Consider the following 19987-nt stretch of genomic DNA (forward strand, 5'->3'; position numbering starts at 1 on the left):
GTTCAGGATGAAATGGACCACAGGAAGAAGTAAGGAAAACCTCCCTCTTTAGCTAGAGTCCTACCCCTGCTTCCTTACCTTACACTGTTCCTCATCTGAGTCCTAATCTACCTTGAACAGATAGGACATCTGGCTATGTGACATTCTTCTGAAGTGCAAATTGCTGTTATTTACAATGGAACTACTACAGATCCTTCTCTGCCTGCATTTGATAGGAGACTGTTATCCTTTCTAATGGTCTTGACCTGTCTGGGCAAGGAGAACAGACAGCTTTATCGTTCTGGCTCCTTCTCAGCCTCACCTTTTCAGATGAATTTATATGTAAGTATTTAGACCCTGTGGGTCTCGGGCCAAATAGATCCATTCGGCAGTGTGGGGGGAAAGCTGAGCCACGCCCACTATTGATTCCTAGAAGCTGCCTCTTTTCCGTAGCCTTAGGGTTGTGTGAGTCCGTTGTGTTGATTTCATGTCTTTGGCTGTGTGTTTGCGATAAGAGAAAATTCTGGTCTACGTCCTAAAAGCCAGTGGTTCCCAAAGAATACCATCCCCAGTTTGTGACCACTGACATGTGCTGAACTAAGACTTGAGAGTTGGAATTAGCACTTTCTCAGCACAGCTTTTCTGTGTCAAATCAGGCCATTGAGTTGCGCCTTACTCCAGCAATTTTAGGCAAAGGCCGATCATTTCATCTCTTCCTGAGGAATCCAGAAAATGACTCTAATATTGGATATGATTCAAATAATTCTGACGCTCCTTCTGTCTTCTGACATTTCACCCAGAGTGCTGTAGGATTTGCTGTGGGACTAGAACCAAATTTTTCCCATGTAACTAGCCAATTTGGTTTCTGGGTAGTCTTTTAGGGATTCTCTTTTCATTGTTCTTTCGGACCGTGTTGACTTGCCAGAGTTTGTCACTTCTGTGATGGCAACCTTATGGGGTCAGCCGATAGACCAAGTTGATTATCAGGAAAAGTTTATTATCAGGAAGAACCAGATGGTGGCAGAACAGTGTGCTATTTGGAAACACCACTACCAGGGAAAAAGAAATACATCCCAGATTCCACAGTATGTTTTAAATAAAACCATAGCAGACAGCTCTTCTAAGAGCAATCTGGATATTGTTTGTGCCTGAAGCAGAGGAGTTTTTGTGTCTTCTGAGATGGAGAACCATTGGGTGTGGAGCTTGATAGAGTACAGTAACTGGTGAGAGATGGCCAGGCAGCACAAGGATATGAAGCAGTGTCCTGGAGGACGGTGGTGTGCGAGTTAGAGATAACCCATGCATGCATGGCAGAAGTTTAATTTCGGGGTCACCAAGGCAGATTGGACAGAGACCTTGCACCCTGTAGACATCTCCTTTTTTCTGGACTCTACCCTGCCCCAACACTAAGGGGACTGACTACTCAAGCACTAGTATTACTTTATTTTGTGCTCCTCCTTTTTCTATAGCACTAAATGAGTTTTTGGTCTCATGGAATCTCATGGTTTAGTTCAAAGTAAAGCTTTTCACAGGCGGCTTTCTTTTCATTGAAGGGCAGATAGAATTGCCTAAGACTGGAAAAGGCCTCTCCGTGAGCGCCTTCCTTTACCTCTTTTCTTTTCCTTTCTTTTTCTCACAGTGGTTCCTTGGCCCTCCCCCAGCCCCCCACATCTTAATATAAAAGGTTGTACAATCTCTAAAGGCAGGCCCACACAGGGATTGAGGAGCTCTTTGAGTGATAACCACCTCTCACCTGACCTCCCACCCATGGATAGCAATCTTCAGGGAACCAGATCTCCCACATCTTTTTTCTGCCTTCCCATTTCAGCAAAAATAATTAAAAATAGGAATTATATTGGCACCTGGGCACCTCTTCTGAGGTGCTGTTATGTCTGAGATCTTATTGCATATTCATGCAGCTGTCTTCTATTCCTCAAAGCTAGATGGGGGCGGGGGAACTAAGCAGATAGTTCATAGTTAATCAATAAAGGTAATGGGGATCATCTGTTTCAACTATTGTCCCATTAAGACTCTCACCAGAGCTGCTGGGAAAGTATCCTATATTAAAGGTATAACCCCTTTAATTGTATACGTTGCAAATAGGTGTTTTTTTTTTTTTCAGTTTATTTTTATTTTATTTCTGTTACTTTCATTTTTATTTCCTTAATTATTTCTCTTTTGCCTTTACATTTGCATAGGCCCCAAATCAGATATAGATATTTATCTATATGGAAGTTCTTCTATGGTCTCATTTTTTTATTTTAAATACTGTGAAATATCTGGAATTTATTTTGAATGTGGCATTAGGTAGGGATCTGAATTGATTTTTTTCCCCTATGTAATCTGTTCCAGCACCATTTATTCCATAAAAGGTTGAAATCCATCCTTTCTAAACTGATTTGAAACGCCATTTTTATCATGCAGAATGTTTTTTTTAGTTTATTTTAATTCCAGTGTAGTTTACAGTGTTCTATTAGTTTCAGGTGGACAATAGAGTGATTCGACGGTTCTGTACATTACTCAGTGCTCATCACGATAAGTGTACTCGTAATCCCCTTACCTGCTTCTCCCATCCTCTGACCCACCTCCCCTCTGGTAACCACCAGTTTGTTCTCTATAGCTAAGAGAATCTTTAAAAAAAAGCGGGGGCGTGGGGGGGCAGCCTCTTCATTTGTCTCTCCTTTATCTATTCCCCCTTTATTTATTTCTTTTGTTTATTAAATCCCATATATAAGTGAAATCATAAGGTATTTGTCTTTCTGACTTATTTCACTTAGTATTACACTCTCTAGACCCATCCATGTTGTTGCAAATGGCAAGATTCCATTCTTTGTTTAATGTTCTATTTATTTATTTTGAGAGAGAGAGAGCATGCGCACAAGTAGGGGAGGAGCAGCGAAAGAGAGAGAATCCCAAGCAAGCTCTGCACTGTCAGCACAGAGCCTGACCTGGGGCTCCATCTCACAAACTGAACCGTGATATGACAATCTGAGCCAAACCAAGAATTGGACGCTTAACAGATTGAGCCACCCAGATGGCCCAAGATTTCATTCTTTTTTATGGCTGAACATTATTCCGTTGTGTATATACCACATCTTCTGTATCCATTCATGTATTGATGGATACTTAGGCTGCTTCCATATATTATTATAAATAATAACCAGACATGGGGGTGCAAATATCCTTTCGAATCAGTGCTTTTGTATTCTTTGGATAAATACCCAGTAATGCAATTACTGGATCATAGAGTATTTCAATTTTTAACTTTTTGAGGAACCTCCGTACTATTTTCCACAGTGGCTGCACCAGTTTGCATTCCCACCAGCAGCAAGAGGGTTCCTTTTTCTCCACATCCTTGTCAACACTTATTGTTTCTTACGCTTTTAATGTTAGCCATTCTGACAGGTGTGAAGTAGTATCTCGTTAGAGTTTTGATTTGCATTTCCCGGATGATGAGTGATGTTAAGCATATTTTACATACTTTTATATCTTCCTGTTTAGCAGGTTGTCTTTTAGTTTTGTTTCATTTGCTGTGCAGAAGCTTTGTATTATGATGTAGTGCCAGTAGTTTATTTTGCTTTTATTCCCCTTGCCTCAGGAGACATACCTAGAAAAATACCGCTACAGATGGGGCACCTGGGTAGCTCCGTTGGGTGAGCATCTGACTTTGGTTCGGGTCATGGCCTCACAGTTTGTGGGTTTGAGCCCCATGTCAGACTCTATGCTGACAGTTCAAGCCCGGAGCCTGCTTCGGATTCTGTGTCTTCCCCTCTCTCTGTCCCTCTCCTACTCACACTCTGTCCCTCTCTTAAAATAAACATTAAAAAATTTTTTTTATTCATGTCTTTTGCCCGTTTCTTCACTGGATTATTTATTTTGGGGGCGTTGAGTTTGGTAAGTTCTTTATAGATTTTGGATACTAACCCTTTATCTGATATGTCATTTGCAAATATCTTCTCCCATACCGTCAGCTGCCTTTTAATTTTGCTGATTGTTTCCTTCACCGTTCAGAAGCTTTTTATTTTGATGCAATAGTTCATTTTTGCTTTTGTTTCCCTTGCCTCCGGAGATGCGTTGAGTAAAAAGTTGCTACGGCCAAGGTCAAAGAGGTTTTTGCCTGCTTTCTCTTCAAGGATTTTGATGGCTTCCTGTCTTACATTTAAGTCTTTCATCCGTTTTGAGTTTATTTTTGTGTATGGTAGAAGAAAGTGGCCCAGGTTCATTTTTCTGCATGTCGCTGTCCAGTTTTCCCAGCACCATTTGCTGAAGAGACTGTCTTTATTCCATTCTATATTCTTTCCTGCTTTGTCAAAGATTAGTTGGCCATACGTTTGTGGGTCCATTTCTGGGTTCTCTATTCTGTTCCATTGATCTGAGTATCTGTTTTTGTGCCAGAAAAAATTTTTTTTATTAAAAAAAAAAGAAAAATACTGCTATGACCAATGTCAGAGATATTCCTGCCTGTCCTTATTTCTATAATTTTTATCGTTAAGGTCTCACAGGAAGGTGTTTAATCCATTTTGAATTTATTTTTGTGTATGGTGAAAGAAAGTGGTCCAGTTTCATTTTTTTGCATGTAGCTGTCTCCAGTTTTCCCAACACCATTTGTTGAACAGACTGTCTTTATATTCTTATCTCTTTAGTCGAAGATTAACTGAGCATATAATTGTGGGTTTGTTTCTGGGCTTTCTATCCTATTCCATTGATCTGTGTGTCTATTTTTATGCCAGTACCATACCATTTTGATTATTATAGCTTTGTAGTATAACTTGAAATCTGGAATTGTGATACCTCCAGCTTTGTTTTTCTCTTTTAAGATTTTTTTTAGCTATTCGGGGTCTTTTGTGGTTCCATACAAATTGTAGGATTATTTGTCCTAGTTCTATGAAAAATGCTATTGGTATCCATATGCAGAATTCTTTTTTTTTTAATGTTTATTTATTTATTTTGAGAGAGCAAGTCAGGGAAGGGACAGAGAGAGAGAGAGAGAGAGAATCCCAAGCAGGCTCCATGCTCAGCGCAGAACCCCACATGGGGCTCGATCCCACGAACTGTGACATCATGACCTGAGCTGAAATCAAGAGTCGGATGCTTAACTGACTGAGCCACCCAGGCGCCCCCATATGCAGAATTCTTAAATTGACTGTATGGGGAATCTTCTGTTTCCATCCATCTATTTATTTTGTTCTTTCTACTGTAGTATTTTATTATCGTGCTGTTATTATTAGCTGTCAGTGAAAGTCCTGTCTCCAAATTTGAAAAAAATTCAATCAGAATTCCAAAAAGGTTTGTGAGGGGAATGACCTTTACAGTAATTTTAAAATTCATCTAGAAGAATTAAGCCTCCCCCCCCCCCGCCCCCCTCAATTTTAACTCCAGTGTAGTTAACATACAGTGTTAAAGCTTTCTTTTAATTTAACTAAGTGTTCTCCTCTCCTTCTGCCCCATCTTTCCCTAGGGCAGGGGAAGTGGGGAGTATTCATTATCACAGAGACGGACCAGAAGTGGGAAGCAAGTGCTCTTAATACTGCCCCAATGAATTGAATGAGACACTAATTGTTGCTGGAGGAAACACTGTCCCTGTAGTCATGCTTATTTTCTTAAGACCAAACCAGGTGCGTCTTTCTAGATTAAGAAATTGTGGCTGTCCATTCTGTGTATGCAGAGTTGTATAGAGGCTCAGTTCTTGCACTTTGAAATTTTAATTTCTCTCCTTTACCCCAACTTCTTCAATTTCATTTTTTGTACTAAGATGAGGGTGGGGCACACCCCACTTACAGAGTACTCCAAGCTAGGAATCTGCATTCCCACTATCGACCTTGTATTCTGTATCTCAATTCCATTGTCTTATTAACTTTATTTAATAAACATTTATATAATGCTTGCTATGTGCAAGTCTTCTGCTAAGTGTTTCACATGCACGAACTTACTTAAAACTCAGAATAACCCTATCCTGAGGTAAACACTATTGTCTCCATTTAACATATGGGGAAACTGAGACACAGAAAGTTTCAGTGACTTGGCCACGTGCACAGAGAGAGTGGCAGAAGTGGAATTTGAATTCAGGCAGTTTGTCTCCACACCACTCAGTTATGCTGCCTCCCTGTGATGTGAGCCAGCTTCTGCCTGGACTCCACAAATACAGCGTGATGACTGTCTCCCGGTGTTGAACAAATAATTTAGGGAATGTCGGGCCTCTCTCCCCATCCCTGGTAGAAGCTACTTGCCTTTGTCTGGTTTGGCCACAGTGCCCGCCTGCCCCAGCCTGTTCCCGGCGATAGGGATGCTCTGGTGGTTTCTGATGCCAAGTGCTCCGCTGTCCAGCAGTCCTCCCCTCCACATGTGTGAGAGCTCACTTTGCTAAGTCCGGGGGAGCCCATAGGTCTGTGTCTCTCCAGTTGCAGAAATTATAGAACCATTCAGTGGTCAGCTATCAAATTTTAGTATTTCCAGTGAGCAGATCACCTTGCAATTAGTGAACATGTTTTCTTATTTTCATTCAGTTGGCGGGGGAGGGGTTGCTATTTAGAACCAGGGGATATTGTTTGCGGGAGAAGCACATGATGTTCCCAAAGAGGTAAACCCAGCTTAAGAGTTGTTTCCTCACCCCTTACAAGCTTCTGTCCACGCCCTCCTGCAGCCATTCGATTTATGCCAGCACTCTTGCAACATTCCTACCTGCCTCTAGGGAGATAGAGACCAAGGGGGTAGAAAGTGCTCGGGGGAATGTGCATCTCTGCCCTGAGCTAGCTGGTGGCCGGTTTGCTTCCCCTGCTCCTCACTGGGCCTTCCCTTTGGCTCTGCCTCCAGCCCTTGATTGGGTTCCACCAGACAGTTTGGAAAATGCATCTTTCTCCCTTGCCCGACACCCAGAGACCATCCACTGTGGCCTGTGCTGTCCTGGCTGAGACTTGCGGCTGCCTACTTGCCTCACGCCCTCAACGGAGAGAAGTGGACTAGAAGGCTAGGTCTGTTTCAAAATTAAAGCTGATTACAAGGCATTAACATTATACTTACAGAAAGAGCAGCCCTTCTCATTTCTTCGCGGTGCCCCGTGTCCCTCTTTGTTCTGACCCGGCCCTGGCAACAGTCCTGCAGCCAGGGATCCCCCTTAAGACTCATCAACATAAATGTCCTGCAACTACAAGGCCCCACTCAGTCTTGCTACACTGTAAAACAAGTGCACGTTTCACTACCCACATCAGCTGCCAAATCAAGCCAAATCAGTTTTTTAGTTCCTTTAGAAACAAAATTCTGTCTTCTCCTTCACACTGAATATGTCTTCTTCACCTTTCCACCTTGCTACTTTTCTTTGACCCTGTTAGAAACTTGTAAAAATGTGTTTCCCTAGTTTCGTTTAATCTCAGCTATGCTCATTGGAATACCTTTTTTTTTAAAAAATTGACCTTTTTAGCAAGAGGGATAGAAGAGTAGATATATGAGGACAGAAACATGAAGTTCAGATAAGAGAGCGGGATTCCTGGGCGGGGTCCTTGCATGAGAAATTGGAACACACATTCCTATTCCACAAGGCCTCCCAAGTGAGACAGGATGCTGCAAAGTTGTGTTCTGTATTGATTATAAAGAGGTAAGTGCGGCTGCATCTGCAGGAGGCAACGTGTGTGCTTTAATTCTCTGTGGAAACCAACCCTTATGTGCATTATAAGGACATTAGGGCATCCTCAACCTGGGGTCTTGGACCCTGAGAAATTCTATACGAGTTTTGTTTTTCTTTTATCTATATTTTATTTATCATTTTTTAATTTAAATTCAAGTTAGTTAACACACAGCACAGTCTTGGTTTCAGGAGTAGAACCCAGCGATTCATCTCTTACGTAGGACACCCAGTGCTCATCCCAAGAAGTGCCCTCCTCAATGCCCATCACCCATTTACCCCATCCCCCCACCCACCTGCCCTCCAGCAACCCCCAGTTTGTCCTCTGTATTTAAGAGTCTCTTATGGTTTGCCTCCCTCTCTGTCTTTATCCTATTTTTCCTTCCCTTCCCCTATGTTCGTTCATCTGTTATTTCTCAAATTCCACATATGAGTGAAACCATACGAAATCTGTCTTTCTCGGACTGACTTATTTCTCTTAGCGTAATACACTGTAGTTCCATCCATGTCTCTATACACGTTTTCTGTAGTTTTCTGGGACCCATAACTTTGGTCAGATGTGCAAATGAATTAGAGAATCCCCCCTTCCTCGGCCCCCCGCCCAAGGATTAAGAGCCTCTGTCATAGAAAGTGGTGGCTGGGGCCATAGAACTTTGTGGATATTTGGTCTAGTGCTGTGAGTAAGAGGGGCAAGGGAGATGGGAGAGTCTGCAGGCCTAGCTTATTCTAAAAGCTGCACTAGCAAGCTCTGTGATCTTGGGCAAGCAAATTAACCTAAGCCTTCACTATAAAATTAGGCTAATGACAGTTCCATGCTTATGAGGTTGATGTGAGCATTAAACAGAATGATTCCGGGGCGCCTGGGTGGCTCAGTCGGTTAAGCGGCCGACTTCGGCTCAGGTCATGATCTCGCGGTCCGTGAGTTCGAGCCCCGCGTCGGGCTCTGTGCCTGACCGCTCAGGGCCTGGAGCCTGTTTCAGATTCTGTGTCTCCCTCTCGCTGACTCTCCCCTGTTCATGCTCTGTCTCTCTCTGTCTCAAAAATAAATAAAACGTTAAAAAAAAAAAATGTAAACAGAATGATTCCTATAGAGTGCTTAGCATAGCGCTTGGCACATAGGTACACTGTGAGCATAAAACTCTTACTAGCTGTCCACATCATTTCATCCCCCCTTCGTTCCCCAGAATATGTTCAGTTATACTTCAGAATACAGGGTATTCTTGTGCCCTCCTGTCTTTAGGACAGATCCAAATGCTTACCTGATGCAGTTGAAGGATTTATGTTCCAGAGGTAAACGCTGCAAAGAAATCGGAGACCAGAAGCTCTTTCTGTATAGGCTTGAGTAAAGGAAATTGAAGGAACTTTGACTGAAGGTGACATTGTTTAACAGCTCCTGGATCTGGTCATATCACTGTTCTCAGGCAGGGCTGCCGTTCTCTTCCAGCTGTAGTTGCTGTGGCCTTCGTCATTCTCAGGGCATAATCTCTCTTCACATCTCACGACTGCATTGTATTTCAATCTCCGTCATCAAGGGGGACTTTTTTCACGTCTTCCTTATTCTCTACCACCACTGTCACCCATTTTTACTGAGTAGATGTCCCTCTGTTCCAGCTCTTCTTTAAAAGAGCTAGAACGCCAGTCCTCATCTTGATGAACTGTAAAATACATCTCTCATTCTCCCTTTTTCTGTGTGCTCATTATCTGGACACATCAGTATATGGACTTGTTCCCAGAAGAGTCAGTGGATATCAGTATTAAATTAATTTAGGAAATATGTCAATGTTGCTCCTCCAAAAAGGTGCTGATATGCTATTCTAGTGTAATAAATGAAATAAAGTTTATTGTAAAGGTACATTTTCAGTCACCGTAAAGCATGATAGTAGCTTTGAAAAGAGCTGTTGCATTCTTTGCTACTATATTATTTGTACCTTTAATCCACAGATGATAAGCTCATCGCCCCCAGGACTCAAAGCAGGGAGCCCCTGAGCAAATAGTTTTAAGTTTTTTTTTTTTTAAGTTTACTTATTTATTTTTTGAAAGAGAGAAGGTGTGAGTGCGAGCAGGGGAAGGGCAGAGAGAGAGAGGGAGAGAGAGAGAATCCCAAGCAGGCTCTGGGCTGTCAGCACAGAGCCCAATCCGGGGCTCGACCTCACATACCGTGAGATCATGACCTGAGCTAAAACCAAGAGTCGGACGCTTAACCGACTGAGCCACCCGGGTGCCCCTGAACAAACAGTTTTACATGAGCTGTGAGCCTCCCCTCCTGAAAGTCCCCCAGAGCAGTGCCTACAGCAGCTGTGGGTTTGGGGGCTGCCCTCCTGGGGAGTAAATGGCTCTCTTCTCCACTGACAGGAACACCTGAAGGGAAGATCTCAGACCAAGCTGAGGTGTTACCTATTCCGTCAGAAAAAGCAAATGAAAGTTCATCTGTCCTACAGCTCCTATCCCTTCAGAACCGTAGGTCTTTTTTAATGGAGGGGAAGGTAGAGCACACTCCCAAGCCTGAGTCAGATGAGGAGAGCTCTGAGCCGTGGCTCAGAAAGAACAGGGCGAGGAGTGAGTACGTGAGCCGCTTGCTCTGGGCCGACTGGGAAGCGGGTGCTGCACAGTGTGCTCTGGGCACCATGCTCTCTTTGCAGACAGTGCTTCCCTATTTCAGTCAGCTTTTGTCTTAAAGTGAATAGTTTTCACCCTGGAAAACATGTTGGTAGATGTCATACCAGGAAAATAACTTTCAGTTTTGCCCTGCTTTTGACTTTTGACTATAAGCATTGACCATCATTGTTTAGGCCCTTCATCATTTTCTTTTCTTTATTCTTTCTTTCCTTTTCTGTTTATTTTTTATTTATTTTGAGAGAGCAAGCAGGGGAGGGGCAGAGAGAGAGGAAGAGAGAGAGGGGGAGAGAGAGAGAGAGAGAGAGAGAGAGAGAGAGAGAGAGAGAGAGAGAGAGAGAATCCCAAGCAGGCTCTGCTCTGTCAGCCCAGAGCCCAATGTGAGGCTCAGAGTCACCAATCGTGAGATCATGACCTGAGCCGAAATCAAGAGTCGGACACTTAACTCGCTGAACCACTCAGGAGCCCCTTTCCTTTTCTGTTTTTACTACTATGACTGTTGCTGTCACCATAACCCCCTTTCCGGTGACTAAACAAGCACCGTCTGCATTATTCTACCTTCACCCAGGAAGGTGGGTAGAACAGAGCTTCTGAGCCCTATTTTGCAGACGCAGCTAAAGCTGGGCCTTACCTGTCACTGAGCAACTAAACGGTGAGACTGGAAACCAAACCCAGTTCTGCAGTACCCTCTACTGCCACTGTGGGTCCCCTTCCTTCCTCTTCACTCCCTCTTGTCAACCCACGCAAGCAAAGAAGTCAAGGAGATCTAAAACAGGTGAAAATCATTGTCTTTATCGTTCATCTGATTCATCTGTTCCTTTGTATGGGTCACTCTTTTGCAGGATTGTTTTAAGGAGTGGGTATGGTATATTTTGCTCCCTTTAGAAGTCAGTGTCATGGGGTGTCTGGGTGGTTCAGTCGGTTAAGCATCTGACTCTTGGTCTCCCCTGAGGTCATGATCTCAGGGTTCATGAGATCGAGCGCTGCGTTGGGCTTTGCGCTCACAGCGTGGAGCCTGCTTGGGATTCTCTCTCTCCCTCTCTCTCTCTGCCCCTCCCCTGCTCTCTTGCAGGCACAGGGACATGCACTCTCTCTCTCTCTCTCTCTCTCTCTCTAAATAAATTGACTTTTTTTTTTTTAAGTTTGTGTCATGATAAATTTTAGCAGAGGCAAATAAAATAAATGGCATCAAAACCCAAGATGTAGGGGCGCCTTGAGTGACCGACTTCGGCTCAGGTCATGATCTCCTGGCTTGTGAGTTTGAGCCCCCCATCGGGCTCTGTGCTGACAGCTCAGAGCCTGGAGCCTGCTTCAGATTCTGTGTCTCCCTCTCTCTCTGCCCTTCCCCTGCTCACGCTCTCTCTCTCTCTCTCAAAAATAAATAAACATTAAAAAAAAATTTTTTTTTAATTTAAGTAAAATAAAATTCAGTTATTGGGTCACATTAGCCACATTGCATGTGCTCAACAGCCATGTGTGGCCTGAGATACTGGATTTTTTACTCTAATTTATTCACATTTTTAAAAATATTTATTTATTTGTTTATTTGAGAGAGAGCGTGAGTGGGGGAGAGTGGCAGAGGGAAAGACGGAGAAAATCTCAAGCAGGCTCCACACTCAGCACAGAGCCCGATGCTGGGCTCTGTCCCAGGACCCTGGGATCATGACCTGAGCCAAAAGCAAGAGTCAGACGTTCCACCAATTGTACCACCCAGGCGCCCAGTCACGTTTAAATTTAAATAGCCACAGGTAGGTGGTAGCTACTCTAATGAACTGCACAGATACCGAACGTTTCCATCTTTGCAGTAAAGTGTATTGGATGGCGCTGATCTAAAGGCTCTAGCAAAAAGACTGCCCTTCTGGCAAGCTGTGCCCCTCTGCGCGGGAAGGACAGCACCAGTACTTCCAGAGCCTGCCTCCCAGCGACCTTCTCAGCTCGTAGACAGCATGGCTTTGCTTAAAAAAGAAAACAAAACCGAAAAAAAACATTACCATGTGACTGAAGTAATCCACAACGGGTGAACAGCTGGGCAGGAGGGTTGCAAGAAGAACTGGCCTATTTTTCTAAGGACAGAGCCTCGCAGGAAAACCTGAGACAAGAGGAAGTGCAGACACCTAGACCCGCTTCCTAGTCTGTTTATGCACAACTCGGGCCACTTGCACACTTCCACCCAGATGCCTTCCAGAGGCAGATTTCTCTTCTTGGCTACAGGCATCTTGAGGCGAGATGCATTAATGATTTATAGTGACCCCAGAAAGGATCAAATATCCAGAGCCTGGTGGGTCATAAGGCTGAAAGAAGCCATTACTATTGGATGAATTACAGATTTCACAATGAAAACATGGCTGCTTCTGAAATAGAAACGTAGAGGTGTATACTGGGGCTCTCATTTCTAGAATACCCAGAGGGGTTTACAGTTTTCTGCCCCAGATATGTTCCTTCCGAGCCCTTTTCTAGCATTGAAGTTTGTCCTCCTTCCTGACTCCCTTCACAGTTACTTCCTAAAATCCAAAATGCCTTCCAGATTAGCTGTCACAAGGAAATGGCAAGTTTTCTGACTCCCCATGCTTCCCCGTCCAGGGGGATATGTCAATCACACTAATTTTAGGGGCAGCAGAGAATTTTTTTTTTTTAGTGTTTATTTTTGAGAGAGAAAGAGACAGAGTGCAAGCAAGGGCGGGGCAGAAAGAGAGGGAGACACAGAATCCGAAGCAGGCTCCGGGCTCTGAGCTGCCAGCATAGAGCCGACGCGGGGCTCGAACTCATGGACTGTGAGATCATGACTTGAGCCGAAGTCAGAGGCTCAACCTACTGAGCCACCCAGACGACCCAGGAATATTTAGTCCCACTCTTTTTAGTGCCTGGAGCATTGTAAGCATGCAATAACTTAACTACTATCACTGCTACTGTTGCTGCTGCTGCTGCTGCTGCTGTTGTTGTTATTATTATTATTATTATTATTAAGCACTCACACCGAATGGGAAGGAGATTAATCTTGAGAACGTTCACTCTTAGCTCTTCCAGGACACATTCTTAGGGTCTGGTCCAGTGAGCCTCCATTTGGCGGGGAGCAGGTAGTGCTCCCACAGAATCCCAGCTTTCGAAAGCCCCTGTTGCTAATGAAAGCATATTGTGTCCCTCAGGGGTGCTAGGGAAACAAAACTGAGGTTCACATCTCCAGAATTACCAGGTCTTTCCTGTCTCTCATCAGAAACAGCCCCCACAGCTGGAGGGGCTGGTTGTCAGGGGTCTTGGTGCCTTTGTCCCCTACAAAAATGCTAACCTGTGGATACCTTCAGAAGGAGCAGGACTGTCTCGTGAAAGTGCCAGTGTGTGTTTAGATTCATCTTTCTCCTTGCGGAGTCCACAAGTCCAGAGGGGATGTACCGTCTCCCCTATACCATTATAAACTAGGGTGGCCTCGGGAATTCATCATTCTTACACCAGGAACTGCTCATCTAGGCTCTGCTACTTGAAGACTGCAGAAAGAAAGCGCGCGTACAATGGCCTCTACTCGTTGTTCTCTATTCTTAATATTCATCTGAGCCAGAGCCACGTCCTTCCCATGTAGCTCTTAGACGCTTTCCATATTAAAAGCTGAATGCCTCCAGAGTCGGCCCCTCGAGGCCCAGAGGGAATTAGCACGTATTATCCAACCGGGTTGGCACACCTTCGTCTGTCCCTCAGTCTGACTGTGTCAGGTATTCTCCACTTGGGGAACTTGGTGAGCCGGGGTATTCTGACCAGAGGACTCCGACCAGAGCTTCAGGGCAGAGATTCCCAGAAAGGGGCCTGACACCTGGCAGGTGGACTTGACCAGTCAGTCACCTCTCCGTCCCCAGTGTTATGAGGGCCAAGTTACATGTTTCCTTATCTCATTCTCCTTCCCTTTAGGTCCCCACATCTTTCTGAGTCTTTGTATTCGAAAGGCAGATTCTGGTCTTAGATGATTCCAGCAGAATCTTGGTGCCTGTCATTGCAGGTAATACTCTGTAAAGGGAAATCTTTTTTTTTTTTTTTTTTTTTTTTTTGGCATACCAAATCCAGAGCCATATTGGACAACTTTAATTGGAGTCATTTCTATTTAATATGTGGATGAAAAAGTAGGTTTTAATTAAGCGTGTTAAAAGGGGATTGATCACTGTTCGCCCAAGAGCCAGAATATTGTGACAGGAAGAATTCCTATAGAATGAAGTCTTTAAGTTGGACTTTCCTTTTTCCTTTTTACTTATGCTTCCATTAGGATTTTGGAGGAATGTCAGCGCACTGTTATTAACTCTGATAGCTTGTACATCGCAGCCAGTATGGTTTGGGGCCCTCTGGCTCTCAGGTTACCTGTATAAATACAGGGATTCACTTCCCAGCTCTACCATTTGCTTAATAAAGAGCAAATGTGCAGAACCCAGCAGCAGCAGCAGCAGCAGCCTGGCAGAGCCGTAATCTGAACAGGATAAACATGCTTCTTTTTGAATGATGCTCTCTCCCCATCCTCCTGCCAAGAGCAGGATATCAAATGAAGGGGAGGTTGTGGTTGGAGTCAGTAAAGTGAATGTCTAAGTGGCACCTGCTCCATTCAGCAGATCTGCTTTCCCGGGGCCTCCCACTGCACATCTGCTCCTGACAAAGCCTCTTTTCTCCTCCTGTTGGTCAGACTGAGAGCAAAGGCCTCGCAAGGAGACATATTGGTTTTGCTCTGTCAGCACAATTGCCTGTGACATTATAATTACACCAAATCTTCATTATTAGAAAGGCCCCAATTTAGAGATTTTCAGAGCCAAAAAGGGGTTTTCGAAGTGAAATTGGTAAACACATCTTTTCCGTTGTAAAGCTAGCAATTGGATCTGAAAATCATTGAAGGGGTCTAAATATGGAAACTGAGACACTGCTCTGAGTGAGACTACAAAAACCCTGCTATCAGATTGGCGCATGAAAGAGGCGTCCAGCAACTCTGATTTTACCCAGCCCAAGCTTTCCGTACTGCCTGTAGTACTGTCACGTAGAGCTATATTATATTGTTCTCAAATGCTGATAAAGTTTCTCACCTAGGGGCCCTGGGGGGTGGGAGGTGTTAAAAGAAGTTGGTGGGGTAGAGCAGCAAAGGAGAAAACCCTACAGTCTAAATAAGAGAAATGCCAGGAAAATATATTTTAGGTGAACGCAGAGCATCCGGTTTCAGATTGAGTTTCCATTTAACAAAGGCAACTCTTATCATGTTCTATGGTGTGTGTACGATCGAAGCGTGTTTATAACGTGGAGTTGGCTCACTGGAAGCTCTGGAAAGGTTTTAGAGCTGCACTCTGGCTACTGAAACTTTAATTAGAGTCGAAGTAAAGATGGATTCCTCAGTGCTACCAGCTACGTTTCACATGCTCTCTAGCCACCGTGTTGGCCAGTGCACAAACGGAACATGGCCATCTCTACAGTGAGTTCTGGTGGACAGTGCTGTTTTAGAGATTAGTCTGAACCTTTTGAAATGTCTTGACTGCTTTAGCAAGCCTTGGGAGTTTCCTGTTTCAGCCTTGTTTGGAGGGGGAAAAGAGAATTTGCCTGGATGTTTTTGGAACGGCTCCTTCCAGCCATGTTACTTTATCTTTTCACCTTAAAAAATTGTTTTCCTGCAAGAATCTCCCGTCCCTTCTCCACCCTCACATACACCCAAAATAATAGTAATGAATTATACCTATCAGAAAGGACTTTAATTTTAGGAAGGTCCACTTTCAGCTGACCTACTCCCTGGTCTCCCCTTCCTAAACCTTTCACGGCCCTGCTGTTTGCCTGGAGAGTTTTCTCATTAAACAGAGCTTCTGACCAACAAGGGCACACGTGAGTGCTCAAGGGCCAAGAGTGTGTATGTGAATTGTTCATTTTGTCTACAACGTGAAGCGTGGACAACACACTGGGGTGGACCGTTGAGCTAGTGGCACCTTCCCGTTTTCAGCAACTCTGGGGACCAAGAGCAGGGTCTTTAACCTTGCTTCCTTCATTTGTCTGCCTCTTAGAAGTCCCTGCATGGTTGCTTTGACTCCTGAGAGGAAACCTATGTGAAATAACAAAACTACCTCGAATCTAGATATTCTCCTTTTTCTCGAGACCTTAAATCATGTAAATATAATGTTCCTTATCCTCATAGCAGCCCTATGAGACAGAAGTAGCCCATTTGTTTTATAAATGTAAGTATAGTCAACTCTCAGTTGCCACATACAGATCATCTGTCATGCAGATTACTCGTGACACATTTTAAATCCTTGGACATTTTCTGTCAACAAGCAAGCATAAGCCTGGACCATCTCCTCCACCCCCCCCACCCAGCTGTTGGGTACTTAAGGAACACAAATTAGTTTTCATGTTAGCTTAAGGAAGACATAATTAGGAAAGTAAGTCTAAGTAAGTCTGCTGCAAGAAAAGCGCATCATAAATTCCAGGTTATGGGAGAGACGGCTGACCCTCCCTTCGGCTCAACTAAGAGCCAACTGTAAGATCTGCTTTTACAAACACGCACACCGTTAGCACTCCGTGTGCTGGCATGTTTACCAAAGGAATTGTAGAGCCCTCCATGGGAGGTTGTCAGAGATGGCTTTGTACCCCGGGCACCGGGGCATACAGGGGAGACCGTGTCCTGTGGCCGCTCCTCCCCGCCGCATCCCGGAGGCGCATCTTGCTCAGTGCTTTTTAAAAGTTCTGTCTGGCCCACCGCCCATCGCAAGCAGAGGCTGACCGAGCATCGCAGGGGGCTCATGTTTGGGCAAAGACGGCAGCAGCCTCAGTGTAAGGTACCAGAGGCACGGCACCTGGCACGGATGGCGGACCGCTCCGTTCTCCGGCCACCAAATGGTCTTAGCCGCTGACAGTTTTGTGCAGAGAAAGCAACCTGGGGATTCCTCTAGTGTCATTCCTTCCGCCTTCTGGCAGAAGCTGGAATTCTTCTATAAAGAACTTGTCCCCATCATCAAGCTGATTATGCTAAATACTGTCCAGATAGGAAAGGCAGGATAAATAGTTGAACAAGATGAAGTTTATTGAGATAGATTTCTTCCTTTGACTATCAAACCCCGTAACTATTTATTTCTTCTTTCCAGTGTACTGTCTTCAGGTGTCTTACTGCCTAAAGCCAATTTAATTCTGCTCTTTATATGCTCTTAGAATGTTCTAGTGTTTGTTTTCTAAATGGTACTCTACAGGTTGTGCTTAGTGAGGGATTGAAAAATAGTAGAACATCTTTGGAAGCTTTTTTGCCTCAATCTTTCTGTGTTCAGTTAGCAGAGGCGAGGGCTGGATAGTGGGCACATTTGGAATGTGGTGAGGGGAGGGTTCCTTGTGCTAGTCTCTCTCCTCTTGTACCGGTTTGAAATTCTCCATAATGAAAACACTGAAAGTAATAACAGAAAAATAAATAAATCTCCGTTCCCAACTCTAGGTAACTCCTGATTGGCTCTTGTATTCATTTCCACACCTGACTGTTGCAAAGCCTTCATGTGATAACTTTCCCCTGAGGTTTCCATCATCTTGGTACCATGGGGCACCTGGCTGGCTCAGTCAGTGGAGCATTTGACTCTTGATCTCGGGGTTGTAAGTTTGAGCCCCATGGTGGTTGTAGATATTACCTAAAATCTTTAAAAATATATATATATCAACACTTTATTGCTCAGACCCTTCCATTGTTATACAGACTTTGGGGACCTTGAGTGTCCTCCTTCTTCCCAGTGATTTTTCTGGATATTACTGAGCATCTCTTTCCCTTCTCTGGAAGGTCAGATCAGATGTCCTCCTAATAAGCACATACGTGTCCCACAAACTTCAGCTGGATACTTTTCTCTCCTGCCATTTTCAGTTTAAAGCCCTGTTGGTCAGACCAGCAGGCCTTGAAGTCATCTTGTTCAGCCCCACACTGGGGGCTCAGCCTGCAAGATAATACACCACAGTGGTTCTGAAGCACAACACCCTGACTTCATGAATATTCCTGGACACCAGTAGTTTCGAACAGAAGTTGTAGAATTGTACCTGTCACTAGCAAAGTAAAAATGAATTTATTTTTAACATTTGGCTTACGGGATGAGGGCAAGAGAAATTTCCCGGTGGTCTGAAAAATCAGGCAAAGGACAGAGTCTGCTGTGAAGGTTATCGCAGAAAGTGGTTTTTCCAAGAGAGGGTTCACGTTGTCTAGCAAGAGGGGAGATAACCTTGTATGCCGAGAAGTGCCTGTTACCCCAAGGCACTGCGAGGCCACTGTTGGCTCCACGAGAATACTCAGCACGCCAAGTGTAATACATATTTTAATCCATAAATCCCTCAAATGCACCCAAAAGCCACGGACTTAGAAAACACGGAAGAGGAAGATTAAATGTCCCAGAAGCAGCTAATATAACAGAAGCAGAATGATTGGGAGAGAAATACTTTTTCTGTTTCCTCCTTGTCTCAGTGTCTGGAAGGTTACCTGGATCTCCTTTTCATTTGCTATTGGCATTCTTTTCATGACCTTCCTTTTCTTGCCCTGAGACTGTCCTCTTTCTTTCTGGTCCTTGTTTGTCATTCCCAGCTTCTGTATCTGCCTGCCTGCTGGACAAGCTTCTCTCCCTGCTTTCCTTCCCGTTCTCCCATTGCTATACCAGTACACACGATGCCTGTTTTTCTTCGTATAATAGTGGCTTGTCTTAGACTTCAGTCCCTGGTGTAAATTCTTTCTCAAGCCTGCAGATAAGACTTTAAAGGACTTCCCTCCTGCCTGTCACCCCTAGAGACACCTGGAGATAACCCTCGATGGCTCTTTAAAAACTGCAGAGGGGCGCCTGGGTGGCTCAGTTGGTTAAGCATCCGACTTCGGCTCAGGTCACAATCTCACAGTCTGTGAGTTCGAGCCCCGCGTCGGGCTCTGGGCTGACGGCTCAGAGCCCGGAGCCTGCTTCGGATTCTGTGTCTCCCTCTCTCTCTGCCCCTTCCCCACTCATGCTCTGTCTCTCTCTGTCTCAAAAATAAATAAAAACATTAAAAAAAAATTATAAAAAATAAAAACTGCAGAGTATTACTTAGGTAATATAATTTATGATTTTATTTCTTATCTATTCCTAGCTTTTCCAGTCACAGTCTTCTGGATCCCCGTTCAAGCCAGCATTTTCCTGGTACCTGTAGCTAGCTTTCACATCCATAAACTACAGAAAGCATTACATTGTAAATTTTTCCTTTGGGTTTTAAGAATCCTTTCTCTTCCACCACAGGTGTTGATTTGATAAATTTATTTGTTTAGTTCTCAATTTCTCCCTGACAACCATCAATATTTGTCTCCCAACTAAAGATATTTCCATGACCAACTTGGAAGGCCTTTGGGCTGAAAGATTCAGTTACAGCAAACAACAATTCCCAGAGGTTTCCCAGATTGTGAGGGCAAATGAAAGGCCCATTCTTCCCCAGGCCGTCTGTCCTGCTCTATCTTGTCGGGCTGGGGCGGGGTGGGGGAAGGGCAGTCTGGTTCCGGGTGACCGTGGCCAGGCCTGTAACCCTGTGCTCTGCTAGGCTTGAGCCCATGCTGTTATTATGTGGAGGGCTTTACACATTTATCAGAGTGATGACGTCATATCGTACTGTCCCTCACCGTGTATTTAACATTCTTGCTACTGACCAGTGGTGTAGCCTGGATTATTCTTCACTGATGCGCTGAGTCGCCAGCCATGTCATAGATGCCGGGGTGCCGTTCCAGTGCCAGTTCTGACCATCGCCACATTTCGGAAGGGAAGCTGCCCGCCAGTCCATCTGCCCTGATTTCATGGCTCTTATCTCTAATCTTTACAT

At 44.3% G+C, this 19987-nt stretch overlaps 1 protein-coding gene across 6 annotated transcripts in view; it reads left to right on the forward strand.

Annotated features, from left to right (window-relative positions):
- NRF1 (nuclear respiratory factor 1) overlaps positions 1 to 19987 on the forward strand; it is a 144016-nt gene that overhangs the window by 113774 nt on the left and 10255 nt on the right. The window contains exons 12-13 of one of the 6 annotated variants that reach the window (XR_006212616.1): positions 5438 to 5594; positions 6790 to 7623. The exons of 3 other annotated variants lie outside the window; for them this stretch is intronic. Coding sequence is in view for 2 of the 3 variants with exons in the window: in XM_042972107.1 (XP_042828041.1) it covers positions 5438 to 5523 (86 nt within the window). In the remaining variant the exon portion in view is untranslated. Of the gene's footprint in view, positions 1 to 5437; positions 7630 to 14101; positions 14190 to 19987 lie in introns of those variants that run through there. 2 more of the 6 variants (XM_042972116.1, XM_042972107.1) reach the window with 2 other exon arrangements.

The sequence above is a fragment of the Panthera tigris genome, chromosome A2 (genome assembly GCF_018350195.1).
Source record: "Panthera tigris isolate Pti1 chromosome A2, P.tigris_Pti1_mat1.1, whole genome shotgun sequence".
NCBI lineage: Eukaryota > Metazoa > Chordata > Mammalia > Carnivora > Felidae > Panthera > Panthera tigris.